General features: G+C 40.6%; 1 protein-coding gene across 2 annotated transcripts in view; it reads left to right on the top strand.

The window, feature by feature from the left end:
* itpr2 (inositol 1,4,5-trisphosphate receptor, type 2) overlaps positions 1-24,673 on the top strand; it is a 66,226-nt gene extending 41,553 nt beyond the window's left edge. For both annotated transcript variants that reach the window (XM_088297990.1, XM_088297989.1), the window contains exons 38-57: positions 4,729-4,849; positions 4,981-5,168; positions 5,251-5,431; positions 5,905-6,158; positions 6,244-6,444; positions 7,176-7,286; positions 7,363-7,458; positions 7,557-7,676; positions 10,280-10,417; positions 10,504-10,696; positions 11,201-11,326; positions 12,270-12,445; positions 12,514-12,678; positions 12,760-12,943; positions 14,194-14,277; positions 15,753-15,874; positions 15,975-16,140; positions 16,233-16,393; positions 21,652-21,813; positions 23,730-24,673. In XM_088297990.1, the coding sequence (XP_088154116.1) occupies positions 4,729-4,849; positions 4,981-5,168; positions 5,251-5,431; positions 5,905-6,158; positions 6,244-6,444; positions 7,176-7,286; positions 7,363-7,458; positions 7,557-7,676; positions 10,280-10,417; positions 10,504-10,696; positions 11,201-11,326; positions 12,270-12,445; positions 12,514-12,678; positions 12,760-12,943; positions 14,194-14,277; positions 15,753-15,874; positions 15,975-16,140; positions 16,233-16,393; positions 21,652-21,813; positions 23,730-23,810 (3,030 nt within the window). In that variant the 3' untranslated portion in view covers positions 23,811-24,673. The remainder of the gene's footprint in view (positions 1-4,728; positions 4,850-4,980; positions 5,169-5,250; positions 5,432-5,904; positions 6,159-6,243; positions 6,445-7,175; positions 7,287-7,362; positions 7,459-7,556; positions 7,677-10,279; positions 10,418-10,503; positions 10,697-11,200; positions 11,327-12,269; positions 12,446-12,513; positions 12,679-12,759; positions 12,944-14,193; positions 14,278-15,752; positions 15,875-15,974; positions 16,141-16,232; positions 16,394-21,651; positions 21,814-23,729) is intronic.
* The last annotated feature ends 2,485 nt before the right edge of the window (positions 24,674-27,158 follow it).

Here is a 27,158-nt window from a genome sequence, read left to right as displayed (position 1 = left end):
TCCAATCACAGTCAAGGTTTCATAAATGAAAATGGAAAACATACTCAAAATACAAGCAGGAATAAACTTAAGTAAAAGGCAGCTAACAACTTGCAAAGAATTGAGCTATTCCGCTTTTTAGATGTGATTTTAATGAATATTTGCCATCAATGGCAGTAGGTGAAAGAGTGGTCATTCTGATTGGCTGTTTGGAATTAAATCGCAAATGGTCTGCCTAGAGGCTGAAGACGTTTGGTAGCCGATGACATCACCCTACGGGGAACCTCCTTTCGGACAAACTAAAATCCGTGCCATTAAATTAGAGTCTGATGATTTCTTAAATATCTTACGACTTAACTTTACCATCTACAGTTTGGTAGAAAAGTTTGCATTTTCCTTTGAAAGTGTCAAACTCATTAAATAAACGAATCCCTGATTTTAAAAACAAATCAATATTATTCTAGAAAGACAGTAGTATTGTGATGTGAAAAATGTCCATGTCTGTGTTTGTTTGAATTTGGTTGCTCACTTAAAAAAGCAACACCTACTGAGGCAGTCTTTGGGAACATTATGCTTTTAGTTTTACTGGATTATGTAGACCAGTTTGCTGCGGTGTATTAATTATTGTCTTACGTCATGTGGCCAGGGCTCCATGGTTGCGTGTGTGTGTCAATTTGACATATTCCAGAAAACTACACATTCAGGCCAAATTGTTCTCTCAATGTGAACATTTTACTGTCCACAGAAATGTTGGTCTGCTCTGTGAGAAAATCGCCACAGCTGTCTTGCAAGTTTCAGTTGCTTCCGCAGATGCTCAATAGGATTTAGATCACGGCTCTTAGAATAATTCAATCTTTTGATCTTAGCTATTCTTGGGTGTTTTGTGCCTTTTGCTTTACACTTTACATTTAACGTGTACTAATCCACGATTGTGTAATTGTATACATCTTGCCTCTGCGGGATGGGGGGTGACTTGGCCTGGTCCTGACTCCTCTGTCGACCTGGGCGGTCCTTGCGCGCCTCTGACTCTGCAGCTTAGGGTAGCTCACAGCACCTGTTGCTGACGGCGCTCTGTGATGGAGCTTCTTCAGTCTGCTCTGTGCTCAGCCTTGCCTCAGCAGCCAGGCTCTGTATTGAATGATCTTTTAAACAGTACCTACGGACTGCAGGTTGGTTGGAGGGTTGTGTTCGCATCTTTTATCATTTGTTTTGCAATGCGTCGTGTTGCTTTCAAATCATGAAAGCTGCTCGGAAAATAAAGCTTTGATTGGTTGACCACAAAATCAATCATCAAATTGCAGCCTTCCGGGTGTCCTGGTGCCAATTGTACGTATATACACCCTTATGCTCGAACGTGGTGTTCGGTATAGGCTATTGGTGACATCCTTATTCGAAGAGGTTGTGCTGAAAGCGTCACGCAAGAAGAATGCAACAGTTTTAATACGCAACTAAACATTAAGTCTTTCACAAGTGTGTTGTTCTGATAAGTTTGCTCACCTCAAAATGTGGTATTTAATACAAATATAGCAATTAGTTCAGTATCAGATTCGGATGTAGGTAGAGGATTAAAGTACTTCAAATAAGTACTTCTTTAATCTTTTTTTGTCAAAACCAAGTTGTTGCCGTCTACAGCAACAAGAAAGGAATTAGCCTCAATGTTCCAATACTTTGAGAGGGGAGTGTACATGACATTGTTTCTGAGTTAACGCATAACACATTCTTGTATTCTCCACATGATTAACCTGACTTTAATAGCATAATGTCTGTCAAAGGTGGGAATTTACTGGGAATTGGATTTGGTTTTCATCATGTGCCATGTGTGTGTCACCTGAGTTGGCACCACTAGTAAGTGTCCACGTGATTCGGACTTCATTTATTTGGCTGACACTCGGCTCCCTATGGCCTCAGTTTTACAGACTATTGACCTTGTCTGACCCTAGTCTAGCACAGTGTAACCTCTTTCACTTTTCCACCTTGCTTCTCTGTAGGAGAAAAAATAAAGATAGCAGAAATGTGAGGCAAAAGATGATGGAAAAAGTGCGGGAGGAGTTGCGAACGTGTGTGTGGGTGTGCGTGCGTGTGCGCGTGTTGAAAGCCGGAGGTGGGGACCGGCAGCTCTGGACACTAGAGCCGCAGTGTGGCGTGCCGGTGCACATTTTAAAACCCTAACAAGAACCTGCATCATACTTGATTTTGTTTCCTGGGCAACCTTGCATCCTCTCATCAGTTACTCTACCTCTATTTCCGTCACTCTTCTCATGGCTACTATACGTCTGACTGGAGGGTTTCTCGTCAATGCAGCACCAAGATGAGTCAGACTGGGCTGCCGCTCCTCTGCCGCTATCCTGCCTCCCGTCTCTTCTCTCTCTCTCTCTCTCAATCTCCCTCTCTCTCCGCAGAGCGAGCCAGCAGACTGCAGCACCCCAAGGAGCGAAAACAAGCAGAAACCCCGGAGAGTTTCTTCTCAGTCATACTTTTCTTTTTCAATTTATACAAAACTAACACGTCCTGGTAAAAAGAGGAAGCGTTAAGTCAAACAAGATTCTCGCTGCAATAAGTTAGAAAGTGTGCTTTGGGACGACTTTGTAATGTGTGTCTTGTCGTCACAGACAGACTCTGTCTGTGTATTGCTGCATGGAAATGAGCAGGGCTCAGTGGATCCTCTACTTTAGTTCAAGATGGATGTGTGTGTGTGTGTGTTAGTGTTTGTGTGAACACTCAGCCAGCCAGACAGTGCAGGCAGACAAGTGACTCCACTGACTGCAGATGAGATGTTTACTGACACAGAGCGTCAGCCGCATGTGCACGTCCACTTCTACTGCTGGACTGCACCTAGCCAACAGTGTCGGTGAGGCATGACATTGCCTCGTTTGTCACTGTATGCCGTTGAAACAGCGTATGGTATCCTTGACAATGTTAGTGCAGTATTAGCATTGGAGATGCACTTATGCAACAAGTCATCATGCCAATATGTGACCTTTCTCATGTCCTTTTCATCAAAAGAGCTGTAGTTACTCCTCAAGCCAGAAGAAAAGGGACATCGGCCCTTTTTTTTCCTCCCAATTACTAATGAAAAAAAAAAAAACAAGCCTAGTTGCACAGTTACCACTCTATAATATGACAATCTCACTTGCATTGAAGCACACATAGTGGACTACTTTCAAATAGTTCCTTCACGTATGAGGCAAATTGACACATACAGTACATGAAATATTTGGCATTAAAAAAAAGCACAAAAGTGTTGTTTTAAACCAGCATGATGTCTACAGTACGGTACGGTGGACTCCCACTATTTGCGGCGATATGGATCGAAGTAGACCAGTCAATCCAGACACTCCCATAAAAGTCGTTATGACTGGCAATGTTGATAGTTTAAACCTTAAATATACCACTAACTATGATCCCAAAATGTCCCGCTTAAATAGCATTTAAAACTCGTGCAAACATCTTCAAACAGGTTACACAATTTAATACACAATTTACAGCGGAGTCAACAATTGTGATGTTGATGAAAAATGACACGTTGCGGTGTGGTCCGGTGTCAAACAATGAACATTTGACCGCACAACAAAGTGCAGGAGTTACAGTACATCGATGGTGCCGATGCTCCTTGGGTGGCCTGTGCTGGTGGGAAAGTCTGTTGTTGCCTTGAGCTATGTAGCAGTTTGCATTACAATGACTTACACGTTGGAGTTTACTGACCAGAAACTGCCACACCAACGTTGTAAAAACACAACCTAGCAGTTGTAAAAATAAATAAATAATTTATTCATATTATTTATTATTAGAATAAAAGATGCCAGCAAATTGGGGGACCATATTATGCACAAGGACAGAGTGACGGGAAAAAATGCTTTTCATTTGTGGGGTGGCGTATTATACCCAGGAATGTGTTATTCACAGGATTTGAAGATAATTCCACCCATTATATCAATGTGATTATTTACTTGAGGTTCCACAATTGTATCTTTTGAAAAAGAATATTTCATTATTATTCTATATTTTCTTTCAATTGATATCACTACGACAGTTTAGATACAAGCTACGATCTCATATACTTTACCTTTGAGTGTGCAACCACAGAAAATGTTATTTATCGTTGTAGTTATTTTTAATGGCACTGATAAATTGGAACATTGTGCTTTATTAAATGGAGTGAGTGCTGCTTTATGTAAGCACGTCACAAAGCCTTACATTCACCAAGTCATACACGCTTTCATACACCAATGAGAGGCTGCTCTCTGGTCCACTGGGAGAAAATTATTTTGCTTAAGAACACTTCAACACAAGAGTTGATGGTCGACCACACAACCATTTGGCTTGGGAGGCATGACACTCCGATACATGATCCAGGCGCTATTTTACAAAGCTGTAGACATTTGTCAAAATATACAATTTCCCTTTTTTTTTTTTTTTTTGGTTGTCGTTTTCCTTCCTCAGGTTCTCTAAGTTTTGGAGTTCACGTATAGTTGTTATGGATGTAATCACTCTTGTAAAGGAAAAGAATGCATTTTAATTTAGAGATGACTTGACATTTGATAGATTTGATCTATTTAGTCAACGGTCTCATTGATCATTGGGGTCCTCTAATTGCGCCTGACAGAAAGTACAATTGTCTACAAACGCACACACATTTTTATTTTCATTATCTTGATAATTCTGGGGGAAAAGAAATCTGTGAAAATATATTCATCCTACATTTGAAAGAATGATCATGTGGATTTAACAGTACATTTTCTTTCCATTCAGGGAAAGGAGTTGAGAGAGATCCTCCTCACTCGCTACTTTGGGAATCAAAGAATCATTTCCAAGTCAGAGATTGGGAGCGGAAACAACTCGGCTGCTTGTTTTGCTAAGCCAACATTTGGAGGTACCTTGAAGAAACTGAAACAACTTCACAAAGCAGAGCAAAAACTTTCTCTGATAGACCGCCAATTTGCTCTCCAACTGCTGTAAAATATTTCTATTGACATGGCAGAGATGCATGATTGATCTGTGCAGGAGGTTCTCTCACAGCAGACTTTGACAAGCCATGCAGTAGTGTAATGGAGATCCAGTGTCAGCTGGACATTGTTGGAGCATCTGAGCTTGTGATTGACCTCATTGTGAACACAAAGAATGACCAAGTGTTTGAGGAGAGTGTCTTGCTGGGGATTGCCCTTCTGCAAGGCGGAAATACGCAGATACAGGTGATTGACATAGATTTACACAACAATTTCCTCTTCAAGAGTGACAAACAGTTGAAGTGGAATTTTGCGTGCCTCCCCTAAGGACTCCTTCTACAGCCAACTATACAAGCAGAAGAAGTCTGAGCGGTTCTTTAAGGTTTTCTACGACCGCATGCGTTTGGCCCAGCAGGAGATCCGTGCCACGGTGTCCGTCAACATGTTTGAGCTCAGCTGCAGGAAGAGGGATGACGACACTGACTTTGGTGGTGTCGGATTCAGAAAAGGTACAGACATACTTAAAAAAATAAATAAATAAATAACCACCATGTTGTGTCATAAGCATTGTGTTTTCACAAGTTTAAGATTACAAACGGACTGTAGTTGCTGAAAAACTACAGGCTCCTTAAAAAAAAAAAATGTTCCGATACGCTATGTGTGGTCCTGACGCTCAATTTGTAATAGTTGCGGAGAAACCAAAATTTTGCTTTGCTGACCTCTCTGTAGACTGTTGGTCTCAATCTGCGCTGTCACATGTCAGCGACCATGTGACATCCTGCATCCACAGCCTATCAAACAGCCTATTGTATCAACTCACTTCAATACTCACGCATTGGTTCACTCCAGAAATTAATCAGATGTGATGTTTTGATTTTTTTATCGCACTGTTGATCTGAATACATTTGCCAAGGCTGAGTTGTTCCTAACCTTGTGACCTCAATTGAAATGTGTTGTTTTACGTTTTCATTCATGCTGTAAGGGAAAGACTCAGGACTTCATATGAGGGAGGACATGCGAGGGCAACTTAAAGAGGCTTCGTCTGTGACCTCTAAGGCTTTCTGTGCTTTCCGAAAAGAGCTGGATCCCGATCTTGAAGCCTTGTGCCACAACAGTGAAGTGACAGGGGCTGAAGAGGCCTTAGAGGAGACTCGCATGAGCCAAGCCATCACTATTATGAAACCCATCTTACGGTTCCTTCAGCTTCTCTGTGAGAACCACAATTGTGATCTGCAGGTACTCTCTTTGCCATTGTCGGGAAATTTGCTTCTATTGTGAATTTGACTACTCTCTGACTTTAGTCTATTTCCTCTGTGTGCAGAACTTTTTACGCTCACAGAACAACAAGACCAACTACAATCTAGTGTGTGAGACACTTCAGTTCCTGGACTGTATTTGTGGGAGCACCACTGGAGGCCTTGGACTACTTGGCCTTTATATAAATGAGAGCAATGTTGATCTGGTTCGACAAACTTTGGAAACAATCACAGAGTACTGCCAGGGTCCATGCCATGAAAACCAGGTAGAGCCATACCTGAATTATTTTCTGATTTTTTTTAAAGCAAGTTATCTAAAATTTACATGGAGTGGCAGTAAATAAGAAATGATTTGAAAAAAATATATAAGAAATTGCGTGTAAATATAAGATAATTATTATAGCTGTTTATTTTTTTCATTTTTACGATTTGAATTAAGGACCCGCAGGGAAGAAAATGCTTATTACAAGACCTGTACTGAGTGCACTGGTCATTTATTTGAACAAATTTATGCCACACTCTTGTTCCACTCAGAACACCACACACACGCGCTATCGAACAATTATTTGGAGGCATTTTATATTGATATTGATGACGTGTGCATCGTGATGCATATCGATTTTGAATTATCACCTAGGCCTATTGTGAATGATGATAGATGAAATGCAACTAAGTTATACATAATAATAAACATCCATGCATGCCAACATGTCATATCTTTCCCCAGAAAGAGTGCCACTATGCAGCATAGGGGATGAATCTAAAATAATAGCTCACCATCCCTTTGATTGGGTTTGATCCACTGAGACATGGAGATACTGTTACGCATCATTGAAATTAGTTGATTGCGTCTTGCTGTTAAAGTCTGGAAGATTACAAAGCTTGTGCTTGTAATGTGTATGACTCATTCTTAGCCTCCTTTCAGCATTCAATTTAAAAACTTCACTTTATTTTCAAATGCGAGCCGAGCGTCATCGTCTACTTTTTCCGTTTCCAGACATGTATAGCCAAACATGAGTCAAATGGTATTGACATCATTATTGCGCTGATTGTAAACTCTATCAACCCCCTGGAGAAGAACCGCCTGGACCTGGTGCTGGAGCTCAAGGTGAGGCTAAATCATGCGCCTGACAAAATACAATGATTAAGGCTTAATATTTCAGTGAGTTAAAAATATTTTCTAGAATAATGCATCCAAATTGCTCTTGGCGATCATGGAGAGCCGCCATGACAGCGAGAATGCGGAAAAAATTCTCTTCAAGATGAGACCCACTGAGCTTGTGAGTGTCCATCCTGTATATGTGTGTTGTGTCGCTTGTGAACCAAACTGCACGTTGCCAGATGCCATTTTAAAATGAGACCAATTGCTGTGCCTTAGGTGGATGTCATGAAAGAGGCCTACGCCCAAGCGCTGGAACGTGAGGAGGATGAGGACTGTGTTCTTGACCACATCAAGCCATTGGATGTTGGTCATAACATTTACATACTGGCCCATCAGGTTAGTAACCAGTAGACTTTACACAGATCTGGTTGGAATGGATCGGTATTTTGCAGCTCGTGCACATTTTGTGATCGGCTGCTGATCGAGCAAAACATTTGCAATGTTTCCCGCCACAAATGAATTTTGGTCGCGAATGAGATATTTTGGCACTACTTGTCAATATATTATTGCTGCACGGGAAGCCGCTGTGCTGTTTATGGGGTCCTTGTGTGACTTTGCGAATCGGCACCAGTACCAATTTTCTTTGTGGTACCACACTGCAAACACAGTGCCTCAAATAGCAGAAGTATTAACCATATTGATGCTTAGAGAAGCTTTGGGAATCGATCTTTACAGGGGCAGCATGAGGTCACAAAATTTACACAACACAACAAAACTGAACCTCGGCACGACTGCAAAAGCCACAACCCAACAACATTGAACAACAGTGCGATTGCAAAAGCCACAACGGAAGTGACCGAAACTCCCGCGGCACGGGAAAAGACGCAAAGCTGCAATAGTAATGTTAAACCTTACATCCACCCAATATTAGCATATTAAAAATACTGAAACAAAATGGACTGGAGGCGTATGCGAGAAGGAGAGAGAGCGGATGGAGAAGAGCGGAATATCCGTGCGCAATGATGACGGAACGGGCTGCTCAGAGTTGGCGACGGCTACAGCTCACAATAGCTATGTTGGAACAATAAAAAAGGAAATAACTAAATGAACATCTGACGTTGTCTTTTAAAGACGCTACAATACTTTGAAAAGCACGATGTACAGTACAATACGACTATTTATATAGCGCATTTCACAACCGCCGGAACTGTGACAAAGTGCTCTCCAAATTTGTAATATACGTAAATTAGCAGGAAATTAGAACACAAATTAAAACACGTTTTAACGAATGGGCAATTCATCATGGTTTACAAAACGGCACCTGCTCTGATTTGTTGTTAGCAAGCAAATTCAAATCAGCGCATAATACAGAAGTAGACAGCAACGGCAAATATAATGGCATTAGTAAATTAAGATCATAGATTTTTTCTTTTTTTTTTTTACTTAAACTTCATCCTTTTTGTATTTATTAGTGTGTTGAGCAAAATTCTGGATATTTTGTGCATTTTATTTCATGAAACCTTGACTTGTGGATGATGGTACGAAAAACGATGACTTCTTAGTTTCAGGGGTGGTTGCAAGCATGCGTAGGTACGTAAACGTGTACTAGCGCATGTATTTGTGTGTGCGTATGGGCACAGTCTGGTCTGGTTTGATTTGAGATATATTTGCAAGGCCATTTTGAAGATGGACCCTTCAAAAAAAAAAGCTCTCTTGTGAGCTGAGGTGAGTGTGTCTGTATTTTATTTCTCCAGCTGTGCCGTCATAAATGGTGTTATTTATTCAAGTTGGGCCAAGTAGAACTTCACTGGAGGCCTACGTGTGAAATGCACATCCCGCCACTGCTTTCAAGTCATTTCTTTTTTGCACATGATTCTGCTAAATGGGAGGATGAAAGAATCCTTTTTCATTCCTATACTCTTTAATTAATTAATCGGTTATTGGCCCCGAAAATCCTGAGTCGTATTTTTATTTCTTTTTTCGGTCACCTCAAGCAATTGTCTCATTTCCTTTCATTCTGTCTGATCTACTGACTTCAGAGTTGTGCGATGGTTCGTGCTGGAGTGAATATCCATTGTTGGTGTTCACTGTTCAATTGTTCAAAGAAATGCTCTTTTGTGGATTGTTTGTTTGAATGTTGTCTTTGGCTGCTAGAAAAGGCAGATTGCGTCGGGCAGGCCTTAAGCTTTGTATCTTTAGATTTAAGCGTCAGACTACATTTTGGACGGCTCAGCTGACTTGGGTCGTTACAACAATAAGATAAAATCACATTTTCAACTTTTTTTTTGGGTGGGTCACTTTAGTGGTTCACTCACCTGACTTCTGTGAAAGCAGCTTGAATTCAGATCCCGCTCAGCTATGAATGTCAGTGGTGATCGTTGTCTGTCTTTATACTACATATCTGGCTTTTGCCTGAAATCGGCTCTGATTGGCTCCAACTTCCTGCAAACCTAAACCGGATGACCGACATAGAAAATTAATGGACGTGTCATCATGTGTCTACCTGAGCATAATATTGTGATTCCTTCACGTGGCTAAATAGTGACGATAACACAAGCATAACTGGAAAGGGAAAACAACCGCATTTTGGCACTGGTTTGGCTCTTTAACTCATTCAATCCACAAGACATACGTGTACATTTTCAAAAACGTAGTCTCCGCCTCCCAAAGACGTATTTATACGTTTTTGTCTTTTTTTGCGTCATAGCTCCACGTTTTGATAGCATTAGAACACAATATTCTGTTGGTCTTGCAAAAATTCAGAAAAAAAACCCTGGAATTCCCCTTGTGGAAATGGCTGGCATTAAAATAACAACATCATGCAAACAGTAAATGTTTGCTTTCAACAATGTGCTACACATTTAATGTAAAAATGGACACAGTAACAATTCAGTCGTTTTTTCGCATCAATGGATGTTGCATGGTCCCGTTCATTATAATAATCACGAATTAATTCCCGATCAACATTAAAACAATTGTATTTTATTTCCTCTTCCCAGCTGGCTCGACACAGTAAGATCCTGCAGCAGAGTCTGAGGCCAGGTTCAGCTTTGGGGTCTGGAGGAAGCTTGGACCCTGACAATGATGAAAGGGACGATGCCCTGCAATACTATGCCAATCACACAGCTCAAATTGAGGTGAGAACTTGGTCTTATTGCTTGCAATTTTCCTCGCTGAATGTACCAAATCAAATCTTTACATTACATACCATTGCATTTGCCAGATTGTGCGTCATGATCGTACCATGGAGCAGATTGTATTTCCTGTTCCCAACATCTGCGAGTACTTGACCCAGGAGTCGAAAATGCGCGTGTTCACCACCACTGAACGAGATGACCAGGGCAGCAAGGTTAATGACTTCTTTCAGCAGTTTGACAATCTCTACAATGAGATGAGTTGGCAGAAGAAAATCCGAAGTGAGTCTTTGCATTTTGCCACACTGTGAAAAATTGTGCCCCTTTCATGTTTCTTTTGTCTTCTGTCCACCTGTTTGTTAGGTAGCATTACAAAATGATTGGTTTTATCATTTTGGTTGTCAGCGTCAGGATGAATTGTGCAGTGAATTTTTTGTGGTTCATTGAGGGATTGTGACAAACCTCGAATGTACACTCCTGTAGCTTGACCAAAACTAGACTAAGTCAGTCCACTTTGAGATGTAAGAAGTGAATGCACAAATCCCAAAGGAATTGAAAACAAAATGTGAAACTCAGTTGTAAGGAATAAAGAATCGGCACCTCAATCCAGAAAAAATTCTGCTCACTGACCAACCAACAAATTATTATTAAAAAAAATAACCCTTGACTTTCCTACTGAGTGAATATCGGGCATTGTAATTCATTTAAAAAATGTATTTGAAGAATAAAACCTATGTTTAAGATTTTTTCATATCTTTTCTCTTATGCTTTTTTTTTAATATGCAGAAAATAAGGCTTTGTTTTGGTTCTCACGCCATATATCTCACTGGGGGAGTATTTCCTTCTACCTGGCCTGCCTGCTCAACATCTGTGTGGCTGTATTCTACCCATTTGGAGATGATGGAGATGAAGGTGAGGAATTGATATCTGAGTATGAAATTATTTGGGTGTTTTTCACACCAGAAAAGTTGCAAGGTCCGCTTGTTTGCTTCGGACCAAAAGGCGACTTAATTTTTGTTTGTTTGGTGATGTTCGCCCTCACACCGTTTTTTTTTGCAAGTGAACTGTTTTCTGTGAACCCATCAGTATCGGTACTTCCATTGGAAAGAAATTGTGGCGGCATACAGCACACAGACCCGGAAAATGTGGAAGTCGTACGTGCTGCAATTCCTGCTCATCATATTTGGCTAGCTAGAGCTGCAAAACGCTTGCAAAAGCAGCAGTGAAGGGCTTATTTTTTTCCACGATACCCGACCGACTATGGTGGCTTGTTACGCCCAGAAAGGAGCATGTATCCTGTAGATTGTGTGGACAGGCAGTGTTTTATATTCACACCTGAAGCAAACCACACCACAATCCGTTTGGAAGCGGACGAGACCACCTCAGAAGTGTGTCTTGGTCCTCTTGTTTGATCCACACCAGGATTTATTTATGTGCTCAAACCTTCATAAAAGGTCCGGTCCAGCGTGGAACCCCTTAAATTTGGAGGTCTAATGTTGCAAACAGTCTCTGTCAATTCTGATCCTGTCTTCAGGCTCAAAGCCAAATGCGGAATTCAAACTCTGTAATTGTTGTCTTTCTCATAATTCTGTATATTACAGAATTTATTTTGTGTCTTATTGTTATGCTGTTCATATCGTAATGGGTGCACAGTGCACACATAAGGTAAAGTTTGAGTGACTGTTATAATCAATCATTAAAAAGAGTTTCCCATTAAATGTTTGTGAGACATTTCCTAACGACATTTGGAAGTGTAACTGCGTTGTGCTGAATTAAAACGTTCCTCTGAATAATTCATGGGCGAGAGACAGACGCCAATGTCCTGTCCATTCACAAATTTTTTTTTTCTCCACAGGGATCTTATCCGCCTTCAACTGTGTGTTGCTGTGGGCAGCATTGGTAGCTTCCATTGCTTTACTTCCAGTGCTACCCAAACCGTGGGGCATCCTTTTCTTTCTGGTCTTCCTCATTTTACGCGCAATTTACACCATGGGCCTCGGCCCTGCTTTGTTGCTACTGGGCACCGTTAATGTAAGTGGCCAAAGACTTGAATTGTTCTTGTGTCTTCTATCTGACACGTTTCTTGTCTGCTCTTCCAGTTGTTCAACAAGTTAGTTTTTTTGGTGAGCTTTGTGGGAAACCAAGGCACGTTCACCCGCGGTTACAAAGCTGTCGTTATGGACATGCTTTTCATCTACCACCTGGGCTACGCGCTTATCTGTGTTCTGGGTCTCTTTGTGCACGAGTTCTTTTACAGCTTTCTGGTAAGATATCCCAATTGACCCGTTGAACGCAAGAAAAGTGTAGCGGCTAACTAAATACATTGTGACAATCTCCCCTAACAGCTCTTTGACTTGGTAATCAGAGAGGAAACGTTGCTTAATGTCATAAAGAGTGTGACAAGGAATGGACGCTCTATTATCCTGACCGCAGTTCTGGCCATCTTTCTTGTCTACTTCTTCTCAATCATTGGCTTCCTCTTCCTCAAAGATGACTTCCGCATGGAGGTTGACCGTCTACCTGCATCAGGTGAGCAGTCATCACTCACTTGAGAGATGATTGTGTGTATGTGTGCGTGCGTGTTTGTGTGTATCTTTGTATATGTATCAATGTTGAATTATTTGCTAATTATTTACTCCCACTTTATTTTTTGCATTTTGAGCTGATCTTTTTATTGTAACCTGATCGTTTTATTGCGCAGCATTCATGGTGCGGTATCATGAACATGTCGATATTGGGTTTAATGTAACAATAATGGCACACCATTTTTTTCTAAAGTAACTAAAGCAAAATGTTATTCTAATGCCCCGCAATTTCCATTAAAATAAGTGCCCTGTGTAGTCAAACATCATTACTAATAAAATCAAAGACCCATTCCGTATTTTAAAACAATCGTTCCCCATAAAGCTTGAAAATGAACAGTGTGTTCGCTGACACATGTTTTGAAAACGCTGCAGAGTGTGGGTGTGTTAATGAGCTGTGGCTGCAAGCATCGCACGGTCAGGAGAGACAACCAGCAAGCACGTGCACCTGTTGCATAACCTGGTGGCCGCGCCATGCTGTGTACTGCCGAGCAGCGCGCAGACACACACGCAGCAGTGGCAGGTTATGTAAGCGGCGGCGCTCATGGTTCTGTGGTCGTTGGCTCAGAGCGAACTGAGGCGCAAAGCTGCAGAATCCTGTCAGTGTCCGAACAGCTGCCAAGCCATGGCTTTGACCGCTGCACCTCACCACCACTCATCTGTCTCCTAACTAGGGCCGCTCCCTTCATTTGAGATGATTATATTCAAATTGAGCTACTGCCGTGCAATTGATTTGTTCAGGTTTTTTCAAGACGCACTTCGACATCCGCCCACCCAGCAGCTGCTGTTTACATAATAATCATACATCTTTCTGATTACCAGCACTGATTAGAAAGAGGCCGATTTTAGAAGCCATTTCATTTCGGAAAATTCTTTGACTTTGCATCTGTTTCCAATGCCATTTGGGCTTGGGCCCATCGCAGCTTGCTGGGTGAGAGGCTGGATGCAGCCTGGACTGATCACCTGTCAATCACAGGCTGGCACATATAGACACATAGGAATTCACACTCACATTCGCACGGATGGGAATTTAGTATTTGTTCAATCTTGCATACGTGCATGCTTTTGGACTGTGGGAGGAAGCACTGGACTAAAAGCCCAGGCAGAACATACACTTTGAACTCAAAAGAGAAAGGCCAAAGTTAACACAGTAGCATTTGCACATTTTGTTAACATGTTTTTTTTTTTCATTTGTAGGACATGGACAATTATTCGCTAAATCAATTGTGGAAGAATCATGTATAAATGAGAGATGCCCTGTTTCCATTAAAACTGCTGCGGGTAAGTTTTGGTTGTTTTCTTTTTGTTGTTGTTGTTGTTGCTGTGAAACGTTCACAAGCCCTTTTCTATATTCTACAATGACGGATGAAAGATTTTCTGGATCGACTGAGATCCGAACACTACTTTCAGCAGAACAGTACCGTCGCAGTCAATCAGTGACAGACAAACACACACACTCATGCACGCACGCACGCTCTCTCCCTCTTTCACACACATATACACAGAAATTCACACAAAGAAATCTGATGTGGCAAAGGAGATGACTCATCTGCCCGGCTCACCTGCATTAAATCCCCACACACGTGAGCCCATCCATTCTCATCGTCATCTGATCCTCATCCTCAGCGGTCATTGTTACAATCAACTCAACATTTATTGGTTCAGTGACATTTTCATCCTCGTTAAACAACAATTTTTGGCGCGCTCGTTTCTGATTTGTTTGATGTTATGTGGGAGTTCATTTGATCTTAAGTCATGTCGTTGCTAGCTATTACTGTGATGTGTCTTTCATAATCAAGTCATGAGTCTGCTGAGATCTGAATCAAATCATCCACTACAAAAGTGAAAACACTTCCCAGCTGTCAAAACTACAAATCTGTGACATGATTTACGTTTAAATACTCCAAGGAGTTTGAACTAAAGAACACTTGACACACCCCTGTTTGTTTGTCTTGTTGAAAATCACTGTTTTAAGTGGGGCGACCGGTCTCGTAGAAATGTGAACCATCCCTTAGGGTTGCCTCATGTATTACTGGGCCAATGGCATGTTTGGATTCTGATACAATGAGGACTGGAGGTGGAAACTGGGACTAGGGAGGCTTGGCAGTCAACTCGCTGAGTTGTTAATACATTTACACTGTGTGTATGTAGCACGTCTTGAACACTGAAAGTAACTCTAGATCTTTGCAGTATAGAAATAGGCAAGTAACCAAAGATGTACTTGGTTGTTTCATTTCACAGATAATAAGTGGGCAGGCGCTCTAGAGACCCAACTAGCTGTATACAGTTCAAGCAATGAAAAAAAAAAATTTTTTTCCCACAATATGTCCCCTTCAAAGAGGAAGTCAATGTCAAAAAAGTGTTTGCAATAATTTCTTTCACTTGTTTAAACACGGCATATTGATGAATTTCACGTTTGCGGAGTACGAGTTAAGCAGCAAAATCCGGCCATTTTTAGCCACCTCAGGGGCCGCGCATTTTGTCACTTTTGTCGACTGAATGACATCACTGTTGCTCAGGGCTCAGGTAATGACTTAGCCAATGTGTGTGTGTGCATGTCGGCATGCATAGAACATATTCCTATTAAAAAAATACATAAAAAATATTATATATATATTTATATATATATATATTTTTTATTTATTTATTTATTTAAAAAATTTAATATAGTAATATTTTACATTAATGACATGGCACAATTGTTATTCTCAGTTTTTTCCTGTCATACTCGCCGCTTGCTGCCTGTGTGTTTCTAGTTGAAGAAGAGGGAACGGAGAGAGTGTGCGACACGCTCCTGATGTGCATTATCACCGTGTTGAACCAAGGACTACGTAATGGTGGTGGTGTTGGCGATATCCTGAGAAGACCTTCCAAAGAGGTCAGATAAGGACACATTTGTGCTGTACGCAGATGACATTTGAGTTTGATTGGCTAATTTGCATTTTTCTCTATATTTTGCATGTCAATGGCCTATCCAGGAACCGCTGTTTGCTGCCCGCGTGGTTTACGACTTGCTGTTCTTCTTTGTTGTAATCATCATTGTTCTCAACCTCATTTTTGGCGTAATCATTGACACCTTTGCTGATTTGAGGAGTGAGAAGCAAAGGAAGGAGGAGATCCTGAAAACCACCTGTTTCATCTGTGGTGTGTAGAATTCATGTGCATACAAATAATAGTGTAAGAGATGAGGTTTTGCTTGCAAGAAATTGTATGAATGATGAGACAATACCTTTCAGGTTTGGAAAGGGACAAATTTGACAACAAGACGGTGTCCTTTGAAGAGCACATCATGTCGGAGCACAATATGTGGCATTACCTTTACTTCTTGGTTCTGGTGAGAGTGAAGGATCCCACCGAATACACCGGTCCAGAAAGCTACGTTGCGCAGATGATAGCGGTCAGTAGTGCATGCTCACACGGAAACCATTCCACATGCTTTCAAACACTGCTCTAAAAATGGCATTACGTGTGTTCGCGGCCCGACAAGTTTTATGAATAAGGCCGGAGGGTCGAGGCCGGAACGGTACAGAGATCGTGGTCCGAGGGCTGGGGATTGACTGTCAAAAAAGGGGCAAGTGCCCAGCTCTGTGGAAACTATGCAACCTATTTCCACAAAGTGTGGTAGGGGTTTGCACAACCCATTGGTGCAAATCTACTGTAGATAAAATGTGGACTTATAAAGAATCATTTTGTTTTACAGTCACTCTCATCCATCCACTCCTAATGTCTTATCATTTTCAGTGAACCAGAAAATAAGATGCTCACTAGTAACCACAGACAATCTTTCAATTTTGTTAGGTTTCACAATCTATTCAGTTTCTTTTTTCCTAGTGCATTTGCATTTTGCACCACCTTCATTAATGGGACGTACCGTATAATGAGGTGTAGACCTATACGCCTCTACTGCAGCATCACAATCAAAAGAGAGACTGAGCCTCCAGGCCTGTGCCAAGTATCATCTCTTTCTGCTTTTACATTTCAGAAGAAGAGACACGATTTCGTTGCTAAGGTAGTCTGCTGCGTTAGCCCTCAGGGATTGAGTGTAGTTATATAGTAATTAAACCCAGTCCAGTCTATTAGCATCAGTGCAACTTGCAACACTGACACAAAGACCAGAACGTGAAGGCGGTAATGGCAGCTAAAAGTGTTACAGGCGGTTAATGGATTGAAATAAAGCCTCGAGGCACATTAGCTCATTTGGGATTAACTTTGATTTTGTTAAAAACATTGATGAGATTATAAATATATAAAATACACATTTGACATTAAGCTGTTCACCATGATGACGTCACCCGTTTACGTGTTCCGGTCTGAGATTGTCTGCTAAATTGCTAATGTAGCTGTCGTCTTATTTAATGTCGTTTTATGTGCCTAACATTCAACTAGCCGCAAATAATTCCGGAGTACGGGCGTCAGCTTGATGTACATGTGACGCTTTTTTTTTTAACTAGTTCAGCGCTGGTTCTTGTGACCTGTTTAATGTAATATGCCGCTGATTTGTGAGCGTGGGGTGAGCCTTTAAAAAAAAAAAAAAGCTTTGACGATCTCGAAATTGTGTTGCTTGAGATTGCGATTTTGGTCATAAAACGATAAATCGTTCGGCTTTAGTTGATACTGTTGAGGTCACATTCTGGACTGTCGCGTCCAAACCACAACATCACCACCTGGAAGATTCAATTTAACATAATCTGTAAAATCATGTGTACAGTATATAATGTTTAGTTGTTGGCTGGGTTTTATAATAAATAAAAAGATAAAGATGTCCTTTATTAGTCCCACAATGGGGAAATTTGAGATATACAAATATACAATAAATGTTTTGTCAAGGTTGTAGGTGAGGGTTTACCTTGAATGTATTGACGCATTACAAGTTGGCTCCACATCTTGCCTCGTGTTAGAAAAAGTTTCAGTCCACACATGCATTGATATTATACACAGATTTTTTATTTTTTTTTTTAAAGCATCATTAATCAGTGTATATAGTGAGTGTGCGCATCTGCACAAATGCTGGTTGTTTGCGTGTAAAAGGACAGAAGCTACTCAGCATGTACTGCATCAGCCGAGTTACATAACCCATCTCAAGTGGCCTGCTAATAGCTCAGCCTGCCAAGCACGTGCTCTCCTGTCCCTTTCACTCACACATATCCGCACACAAAACACATTGTCGTATTATGAGCCTTTCATTTACCCTACAACGCACACACACGCACACATGTGGTGGTACACGCATGTTGCGTGTGTGAGTGCGAGGGGGAGAAGGAAAGATTAACTGAGAAAACTGTCAGATCAAGTGTGAGTTTGAGTTGCCATTGTTGCCGCCACTCTCAACACACAAAACTTCGATGGTCCATGTTCACTCATTAATGACATGAGATGCTCTTATGTTGGCAGGATGTCATGCAAGACCCAATTACACTCAGAATTGCCTCCTGCTCCTACCGATCATGTTCTAATCCTGGCATTTTTATTGGCTTATCCTTTAAATTTTTTATATTTTTTCTTGTCTTTAATTTTTTGGGGTGTTTTTTCTTTTCTATACATCTATCAAAGGTGTACAACTTTCTGCTTTCCTTTTAAAATGTTCAAGAAAGTGTTTCATACTGTTTCGTAATGTATAATTTCGTTTTTAAAACCATTTTTGAATTGGTGAGTCAATTCCTAAAGCTGCGCTCTTCAGTGTTGTTTTGACCTGAGGCTCCTGAGAGTCTGGTCAAATATTTCTTTGCATTTCCCGCATGTACAGTACAGTGTGTACATTGATGGGATGGCGAGGACCATGAGGAGCACAGGGAAATCTGTAAACGCATGCTCATTTAGGTGTTGAAATTGATCAGTGGATCAACAGTGAAGCTACTGTTATCCATTCAGGCAAAACGGCGCTAAGTAGATATGAAAAGCAAAAAAAAGGCAGATGCAAATCTTCAGATTGCCTACAGCCATACTTCAGTATTGAATTGATTGGTAACTGTCTAACACCTTATTAAAGTATAAAAAAAAAAGAAAACCTCGGAATTTGCAGTTTTGTACTGAATCTGCAACTTTCATCCGAAAAGTGCAGTAGCCTTTTTAAAATCTGGAAGGACCGGTTTTGATGTTTGTCCCATCTGAGTCACATTATTGTGGCCATCTAAGACTTTTAAATACACTTTATTGACCCTGCAGCATTTTTGCTGCATTGTGACACTTGCTTCATTTTTCTAACGTTCCAAACTGTAATACATGTCAGAAAATAAATATAATAAGGTGTAACTGCACAATTCTGAAATATGACAGACTGAATAGGGCAGTCAGAAACAAATCTTCATTGAATTGATTATCCTATCGGTTATTCCATCGATTACGCTGAGAATTGCGCACCCCCCTCGCACCCCCTGCTGTTAAAAAAAATGATAATTTGACAATATTCTACTGAATATACTGCAAACCTGCACTTGCTTCTCAGAACAATTATGGATAGATTTTCTGAACATCTTTCGTTGTACAACAACGTTTTACGGCAATAGTTGATCCTAAACTTCAAGTTATGTCCAAGCTACACAATGTTTTCATTGATTTTTGTGAATCTACCTGACGACATAGTCCATCTAGTTTCCCGTATTGAAAGAGATCAGCAATTTTGATGTGTAACGCTCTACCATTTCCAGATAACACAGCAGTCAGAATAATACCTAACTCTAAAATGTTTTATTTGATAGATGGTGATATGTGCCACATATGTCACCCTGAATATTCGTTTTGGGAATTTGTGGGTGGTCCTTAACGTATACGGTCAGAGGAATTCAACTGTTAGCGTAGTTAAAGTATTTTCATTTCAAGTGACAATAATTGCAGCTGCGATCTTTTCACAGATTGACTGAAATGTTCCCACATAGACTACACATGATGTCGCTAAAGTAGCAATGATGCAGAGTACGAGTGTGTGAGAACTGAATGTCAAGTGAATATCAAACATCCTGCAAATTTTAAGCTGCTCGCATAAAGTAATTTTAAGGCGTTCATCTTTTTTTCTTTTTTTTTTTACTTCTGCGATGTATTCTTATATAATCGTAGGTGGGACAATACCTCACCCCTCCTACAGAACACGCCACGGCGGTGCCAATCCCATCCCACTCACGGCACCATTTAAGCCATTCTTATCACAAGTGGCCAAGAAATATTACACAAGATCAGCTGATGACAGTTTGTCTGCATGAAGCAATGTCTCTCACCCACGACACGTTCATCCAGATGCACGCCCACACATGTACACACAGGCACACTTTGCATCGCAGGTCCAAGTCCATTAGGTAATGCCAGTGGCTTGTTTTAGTTTCCTCTGTGACTTTTTATGTTGGGGGCGGGGGTAAGTCAGACAAGTTGAGCAAGAGAGGACCTTTTTTTTTAAATTTTTTTATTTTTTAATTTATTTATTTTTTTGCTCAAGTGGCACAGTTGAGTTATGAAACCAACCGGTTGGCACAGTCATAATATTTTCTTGAGGGGGACAGTTTATTAAATATGAATAATTTGCCAAGCCTTTTTTCATGTTTATTATATTTATTAACCCATTTCTCTGACTTAATATAATATTCGGTTAATATCTGAAATTATTGAAATAAATATTAATAAAAAAAACATTCTAATCAAACAATTTTGAAAAAAAAAAGTTAAATAAAGGTAACAAATATGAAAGGACTCTTGTAATTGACTGTTCTTATGTAAATGCTGAGCAGTTCAGATTTAAAAAAACAAACAAACAAAAAAACAGCTCAGACCAAATGTGGCCTGTTGCCATAATTTATACAACCCTTATTTTCACTTACAATTTGCAAAATGCAATTGTGCGCTTAAAGGTTGTGCTTCATTCAACAACAGTTTTACCTTTCTGTACCCAAAAATGATTCTGAAATGTTGAACTACTCAAAATAGGATTAAATTGTGGACAAAAAAGTGTGATACTGCTATACAGCAAAAGCATCAGCATTTATGTTCTATCCAATTATGAAAAAGAAAAAAAAACACCATCCTTTTTTTTTTTATCTACCACATGTCCTCATTATTGCTCCCCCAGTGGAAAAATATGCTTCTCCCGGTTTTATTTTTAGGCTTTTTATTTTAATCTGAATAACAAAATACCTTTTTATGTTTTGGATGAAAAGAAAACACTCCAAAATATTCGGCGACAGTCTCACATTCGTAATCGTGTCAATTTCCACACCACAAATGTCTCTTTTGCATGCAAGATTACACACTCATAAACAATAACCCTCAATTCTAATTTGAGTTCCTGATCGAGGACAATGACTCATCTCCACATCCAAATGCTAGTTATTAGTCAGTGTCTGTATGACCACGATTGACCGCAGCCCTGAGCCAGAAAGGCTTTTCACGCTCAAGTGCGAAGCAAAGTGCAGTTTCCGTTCTTCGAGGATGATTTACATTAAAAGTCGTTGTCAGTTACGAACACCTCCATGTTGACTTCTCCACTGCAGTCCGGCCGAAGCGCTGTAAACCCCCCCCCCCCCCCCCCCCCCGAATCACACCCTGCTTGGGGCTGACTGTGCCAAAATTGCCGCCGCTGCCGGCTCCTTGACATTCTGACTCAGCTCTATTTTGAACGTTATTCACTTCATCCTCACAGTTCCTCTCACATCCTATCTCTCCTTCATCTTTCAGGAAAAGAACTTGGAGTGGTTCCCCCGAATGAGGGCCATGTCTCTGGTGAGCAAGGAGGGGGATAACGAGCAGAATGAGATGCGATCGCTGCAGGAAAAACTGGAGAGCACTGTCACGCTGGTTGCGCTGCTCTCGGCCCAGCTGTCTGAGCTCAAGGAGCAGGTAAAGAGCCGTTTTCGTACTCTTCTCGTCTGACGATTACCATTCACCGTTTTGAACATAAGCGGGTCAAGAGGTCACAGGAAATCCTGAGTGGCCTCACTTCTCAAAGACCAAACACAAATGCCCCCTTCCAGAATGCGATTTTAATGGTACTGTTGCTGCGTTGCTGTGATTTAATTTTCTCTTAAGGCCCCGCCCACCTTCTGGCATGGTTTACTTCAGTGGTTTGCAACCTTTTTTCAAACGCCCCCCCCGTCAAGTAGTTTTTCAGCTATGTACCCCCTAGCCAGCACAAAGCAGCGTTTGCTGAAAAAGAAAATACTTTAAACCGAGTGCTGTTCCATCAGAGTCTGTTTTATTAAACTTTCAAACTCCATTTGTCGTGGAATCTCAAGCATTATTTGGAAATAAAAAGATATAGCTAAATCATTCACTCAATGATTAATAAAGATTTGTGGTGAAAAAAATTATCCCATATGAATCTTAAAAATATATTTAATATTTGATAACCTTACCAACTGTCACCGACACCAACTATTGCATTGTTACACTGAGCTGAGTGTTTTTGCATTTTGTGAGAGTCTTTGACTTGTGCCCTCGTGGCCCCCGAAGTGCCTTCATGTGGTATGTGTACCCTCATTTGAGAACCACTGGTCTAACTTCACAGACTTTGCAGTCTTAGGCAATGTCGATTAAATCACGTAGCACCAATGAAATACTGGCAATTCACCGTATACCCAGATACTCCCCCCGCCACCTCTTTAGTCCTGACGCTGGTCTGTCTACAATATGTGGCCAAACATTAACAACAAAGGCTTTCTATTCTCTTTCATGCTCTATTTGTAACACACAGCATCACTGACTTTAGGCACGTCACAAGTTCAGAAAACGACAAATTAAAATCTTAATCCTTCCAAATAAAGTAATCACACATAATACAAATTATAAAGGATGAAAAAATACATTAAATTCGGCAAGCTAATCGTTTTCCCGAAGTGAGATTCTGCCGAGCAACAAACCCGGAAGTGTGACGTCATTCCAAGGCCAGTCAGAAATGGACTCGCAAAGTGAAATATCAAACGCATCTGAGGGGATTCACATACTGAAGAGTTGGAGGAAGAGGAGCTTGTCTGAATTATGTTCATTGGACCATATTTGTGCGAGCCAGATGCTCGGGAGACCGAAAATATTGTGTTGCTGTCAAATCATCTCTGGTAGGACGATTCGCACGGGCAGAACACCGAAAATGGAGTGAAGATTAGACTCATCGAGATTGGAAGAATAGTAAAACAAATAGGCTGGGATTATTATCTTTGCGTCAATTGAGAAGCATTGCCTTACAATGGCGACTGGCAGCTCGTGGTTCTTCATGTGACGCCATTCCCGAAGAATATCGGCGATTGCCGAACAAAAGCATTGGTGTTGCTATGAGTCCAATTTTGAATCTCGGACGTTTGCATTGAAAATATTCTTAAAATGGATTTATTAGTCAAAATCCGATGGGTCGATCTTACTTCACACTTGCTCTTTAAATTCAAACGTTAAAATTCTTTGTTGCTATACCAGCACCCACCAACCAAATGCCCCAAATATAACCCCAACTTCTCCATCCAGATTTCAGACCTTTGACAGGTTAAAAGTTAGCCTCGGGCCGTGCAGATGACTACACTGACGCAAGTGTGACTGATCGCTCCCGTCACCTGCCTCCGTGGCATGTGATCCCGGTCACAGGATTGTCCTTGTTCCTCTTGCGACAGATATGTCGGCGGAGCCTGGCGCTTCAAATAAACAACAACAACAACCTCCGTATGGCGTCATGGCTGTCACATCAAGCAGCTGATCCCTGCTATTGTTTTTATCACGTCAACTTTGTGTAAAAAGTAACGCGCCACCACATGCTTGTGTGTCCTCCACAGATGACCGAGCAGAGGAAGCACAAGCAGAGGCTAGGATTATTGGGTCCTCCGCAGAATAACCATCACATTTCAAATCACTGAGGGTCCTACAACCCGAACACGACGCAATGGATGGACTGCGAGGAAAAATGCATACGTGCACACCTAGAGTTCCTTCGACGTTGGCTGACGGATGATTAGTCACAAAGTGCCTTTTGTACGACAGCGCTGTCGTACTTCCCGATGTTAGCAATCTCGGGCAAACGAAACGGGTTGCCTGCACACTTGCATCCAGAGTGGGTCGACTCTGTGAATGGGTGAGTGGACTTGGCACGCATCAGCCCGTGTGGTGTTAGTGTGGCCAACAGAGGGTGAAGGGAATTGTTATGGTGAGATTAGTTCTTTGCTGTCTCAGCCCGAATGCCTTCGTTTTCTTAATGTCGTCCGATCTGAAAGTCTGCTACTGGTACCGAGGTCCGTGCTTCGCTGTGAGCTGGGAGGTGTCCTTATTCCTTTTAGATTTTTGGTAAGAACTTTTTTAATAACTGGAGTATTCGGAATTGTTTGTTTGTTTTTTTTTTAATTTTTGAGTTGCAAACTTTGCTGCCTTACTCATTTTTTAAAACTGGATTTGTTTGTTTAAAATGCACTTTTTCCATAAGAAAGGGAGAAACCTGGCCAGTTTGGGGATATTGCCTTTGACTAGGATGCATTTATTGCACCACATCTTTTTCTGATTCAGTCAGATTTCCACAGAGTAACAATTAAATGTGAATAAAATTGATAGCTCTCACTTGAAAATGGTTTTACTTCTAAATTGTACATGGGTATAACATGTAGTAATGACTGGAGACAATAAGGACACATTTTTATTGGCGTGTCAAAAAGTTATATACTATAAGTTTGTGTCCTCGTCTACTCTTTCTTAAACTGTGTGTCTGGTTAAATAAAGTATTTGAAATTTATATATATATAAATGTGGTGATGGCTTGTGTGACTTTTCCCCCAGTTGGTTTCCAAAACACAACGGAGCCTTCTTCATTTTGGCATGACTTCATTTTAACTCCAGCATTCGGTTACTTCTCTAATATTAGAAGTGAAACTCTCATGTTGTCTTGTGAGCCGTTTCTTTCACGCTGCCAAACAGACTCGCAAGAACTCTTGACCGGTCCAGACTCTTGAAGTCACTTGCCAGGTGTGTTTAAATGCGGAAAGTCATTTAATGCGCCTCATTGTTGCCCTGCGATTACCAGTCAACCAGTACAAGATTGTGTTGACCACATGTTCCCTTTTGTTCATTCATAAGCTTAATGAAGCACTAAGTTTTCCCAATATGAAGCCTGAATGTAGATGTTTGCCACCATTGATAGCAAAAAGTAAATGTGCAATATAATGATGAGCATATCGGCCCAAATATGGAGAAAGCGCCGCACACTTCTGACCTGGCTGCTTACAAGTGTGTCTTAGTTCAGCTTGGTTTTGTCTTTATTTCAAGCACCTCACCAGCAGTTATCTTTTCCTCTTCACTTGCCTCTACACTTCCCTTTTTTTGCCCATGGTAACTTATTTTTAACTGTTGTTAGACAGTTGATAATGTCCAAATGTGAAAGACATTCATGAATTTCTCATCAGAGTTAAAGGTGTTCATATATGTTTTAATGCCTGCATATGATTTAAAATGAAACATTCTTTTTACACTTACATGACAATTTAGACTATATCGATGTTATCAAAAATATTTCCGCTCTGCTATTAAGAATTTTGACCCTAGATAATAGTAATCCAATTGCCATTATTTAATAATAAGACTAAATAGGAGGTTGGCTGCGTCGAAGAGTGGATTGTGTCCACTTTAGCGATTCCTCTCAACCCATTTTCCTCCAATAGTGAAAAACAACTCAATGTAATTACATTTGAAACAGAACATGAGGCACGTTGTACTTTCTACCATTACAAAAACAATTTTTCACTGAAGGAAAAACATGGGACTATGCTGTCTATTTAGGATTTGACCACAGCAGAAAGAGTTTATTAAATTGTAAATGCAGTATTGAGATAGAGTATTCGAATTAGTTTTAGCACAGACTTGTGTCGCCGTTCAGAAGAATTGCACACTGCAGCTTGTTAATTAGCATCTGCATCTACAATATGAAATACTTGCGATGCTAACGCAAAGCTCTTAATGCGTCACCATCTTCACGTTTGTCCTTGTGTAACCCAGAAGATGAATGCATCCCACCACCGTGTCCTGCCGCTTTCCTTCTGCAGGGATCCCCTCCCCTCCCCTCCTGGCTTCGGTTTGCTGTTTACACCAGCAGGCCTGCGTCTGCTCCTGCTGCCCGTGACAGCCATTAAATTTAGCCCACGCCGAGACACTTTGGTGAGCAGCTGTTACTGCGTAGACGAGACGGTTAAAGTGCGGCAATCATTGAATAAGGTGGTGTAGAAAGAAAAAGCATGCCAGGTGATGTAGCAGTCAAGGACGTCATTCCGGATTACCTCACACAACGACTACCTTTTTTCCCCCTCATATAAACCACTGAAATGCCCTCTCACACATTGCTAAAACAATTTTGCGCACTTGTGAAATCTTTCACTCAAATGCAGTATTGAAATGCTGAAACACTGCATGTAATTTTTCACATTCATACGTGACTGAAATGTGCTCACAGGTATAACTGAAATACTCAAACACACTGCTTCATCACGTTTGAAATATATGAACGTGATTCTCTATGATGTGTGAGAGATTAATTTCAGGAGTGTGTGAGAGGAAAAGAAATCTGTGGTGAATGAAAGCGTTTTAGTGAAAAGGCAAAAAAAAAAAAAAAAAAGGCTCATTTCTGTGTGACCTAACACACGGTGTTAGAAGTGTTCTATAATTCTTTAGCCTTGGGATATTTTGATCAAAACATCATAGTCACCCAAGAACAATTTTTAATTGTTAAAAAAAAATAAGAATAATATTGATTAATGCATTTGATTTTATGTATTGATGATGTCCTCCTTAGCTACATGAGAGGATACCGTGCAATTGTGAACTGCTCCTTTACTGAATATACGAGTCGGTATGGTTTGATAGCACAAGTGTGCCTAATTTCGTGAAAACGACAATTGAATTTATAGAAAATGGAAAATGACTCTTTGGGATAAAACTAGGGAAGAAAATTATTTCCAAACAATGTGATTCAATGTTTTTTTTTTCTTTTCACATTTTTTGCAAAGTATAACAATAACGATTATTATTAAATATTTTTTTCACATACTGTATATCTTGAATTGACTTGTTAGACTGCACATGTATATATTTTTTATAGTCCATGCAAATTAATTGTCTATAGCACATGAGTGAGCTATAGCTTTATAATAATTTTGACTCTCCGATGAACCTAACGAATGTTTTTGGCATGAGGGTGGAAGCCGTGCCACCGTTGTAGCCAATGAATAATA

This window comes from Idiotropiscis lumnitzeri, chromosome 6, assembly GCF_059441095.1.
Source record: "Idiotropiscis lumnitzeri isolate Australia: NSW breed Sydney's pygmy pipehorse chromosome 6, RoL_Ilum_1.0, whole genome shotgun sequence".
NCBI lineage: Eukaryota > Metazoa > Chordata > Actinopteri > Syngnathiformes > Syngnathidae > Idiotropiscis > Idiotropiscis lumnitzeri.
The sequence above is the reverse complement of the archived record's forward strand: the minus strand, read 5'-3'. Positions and strand labels throughout refer to the sequence as shown.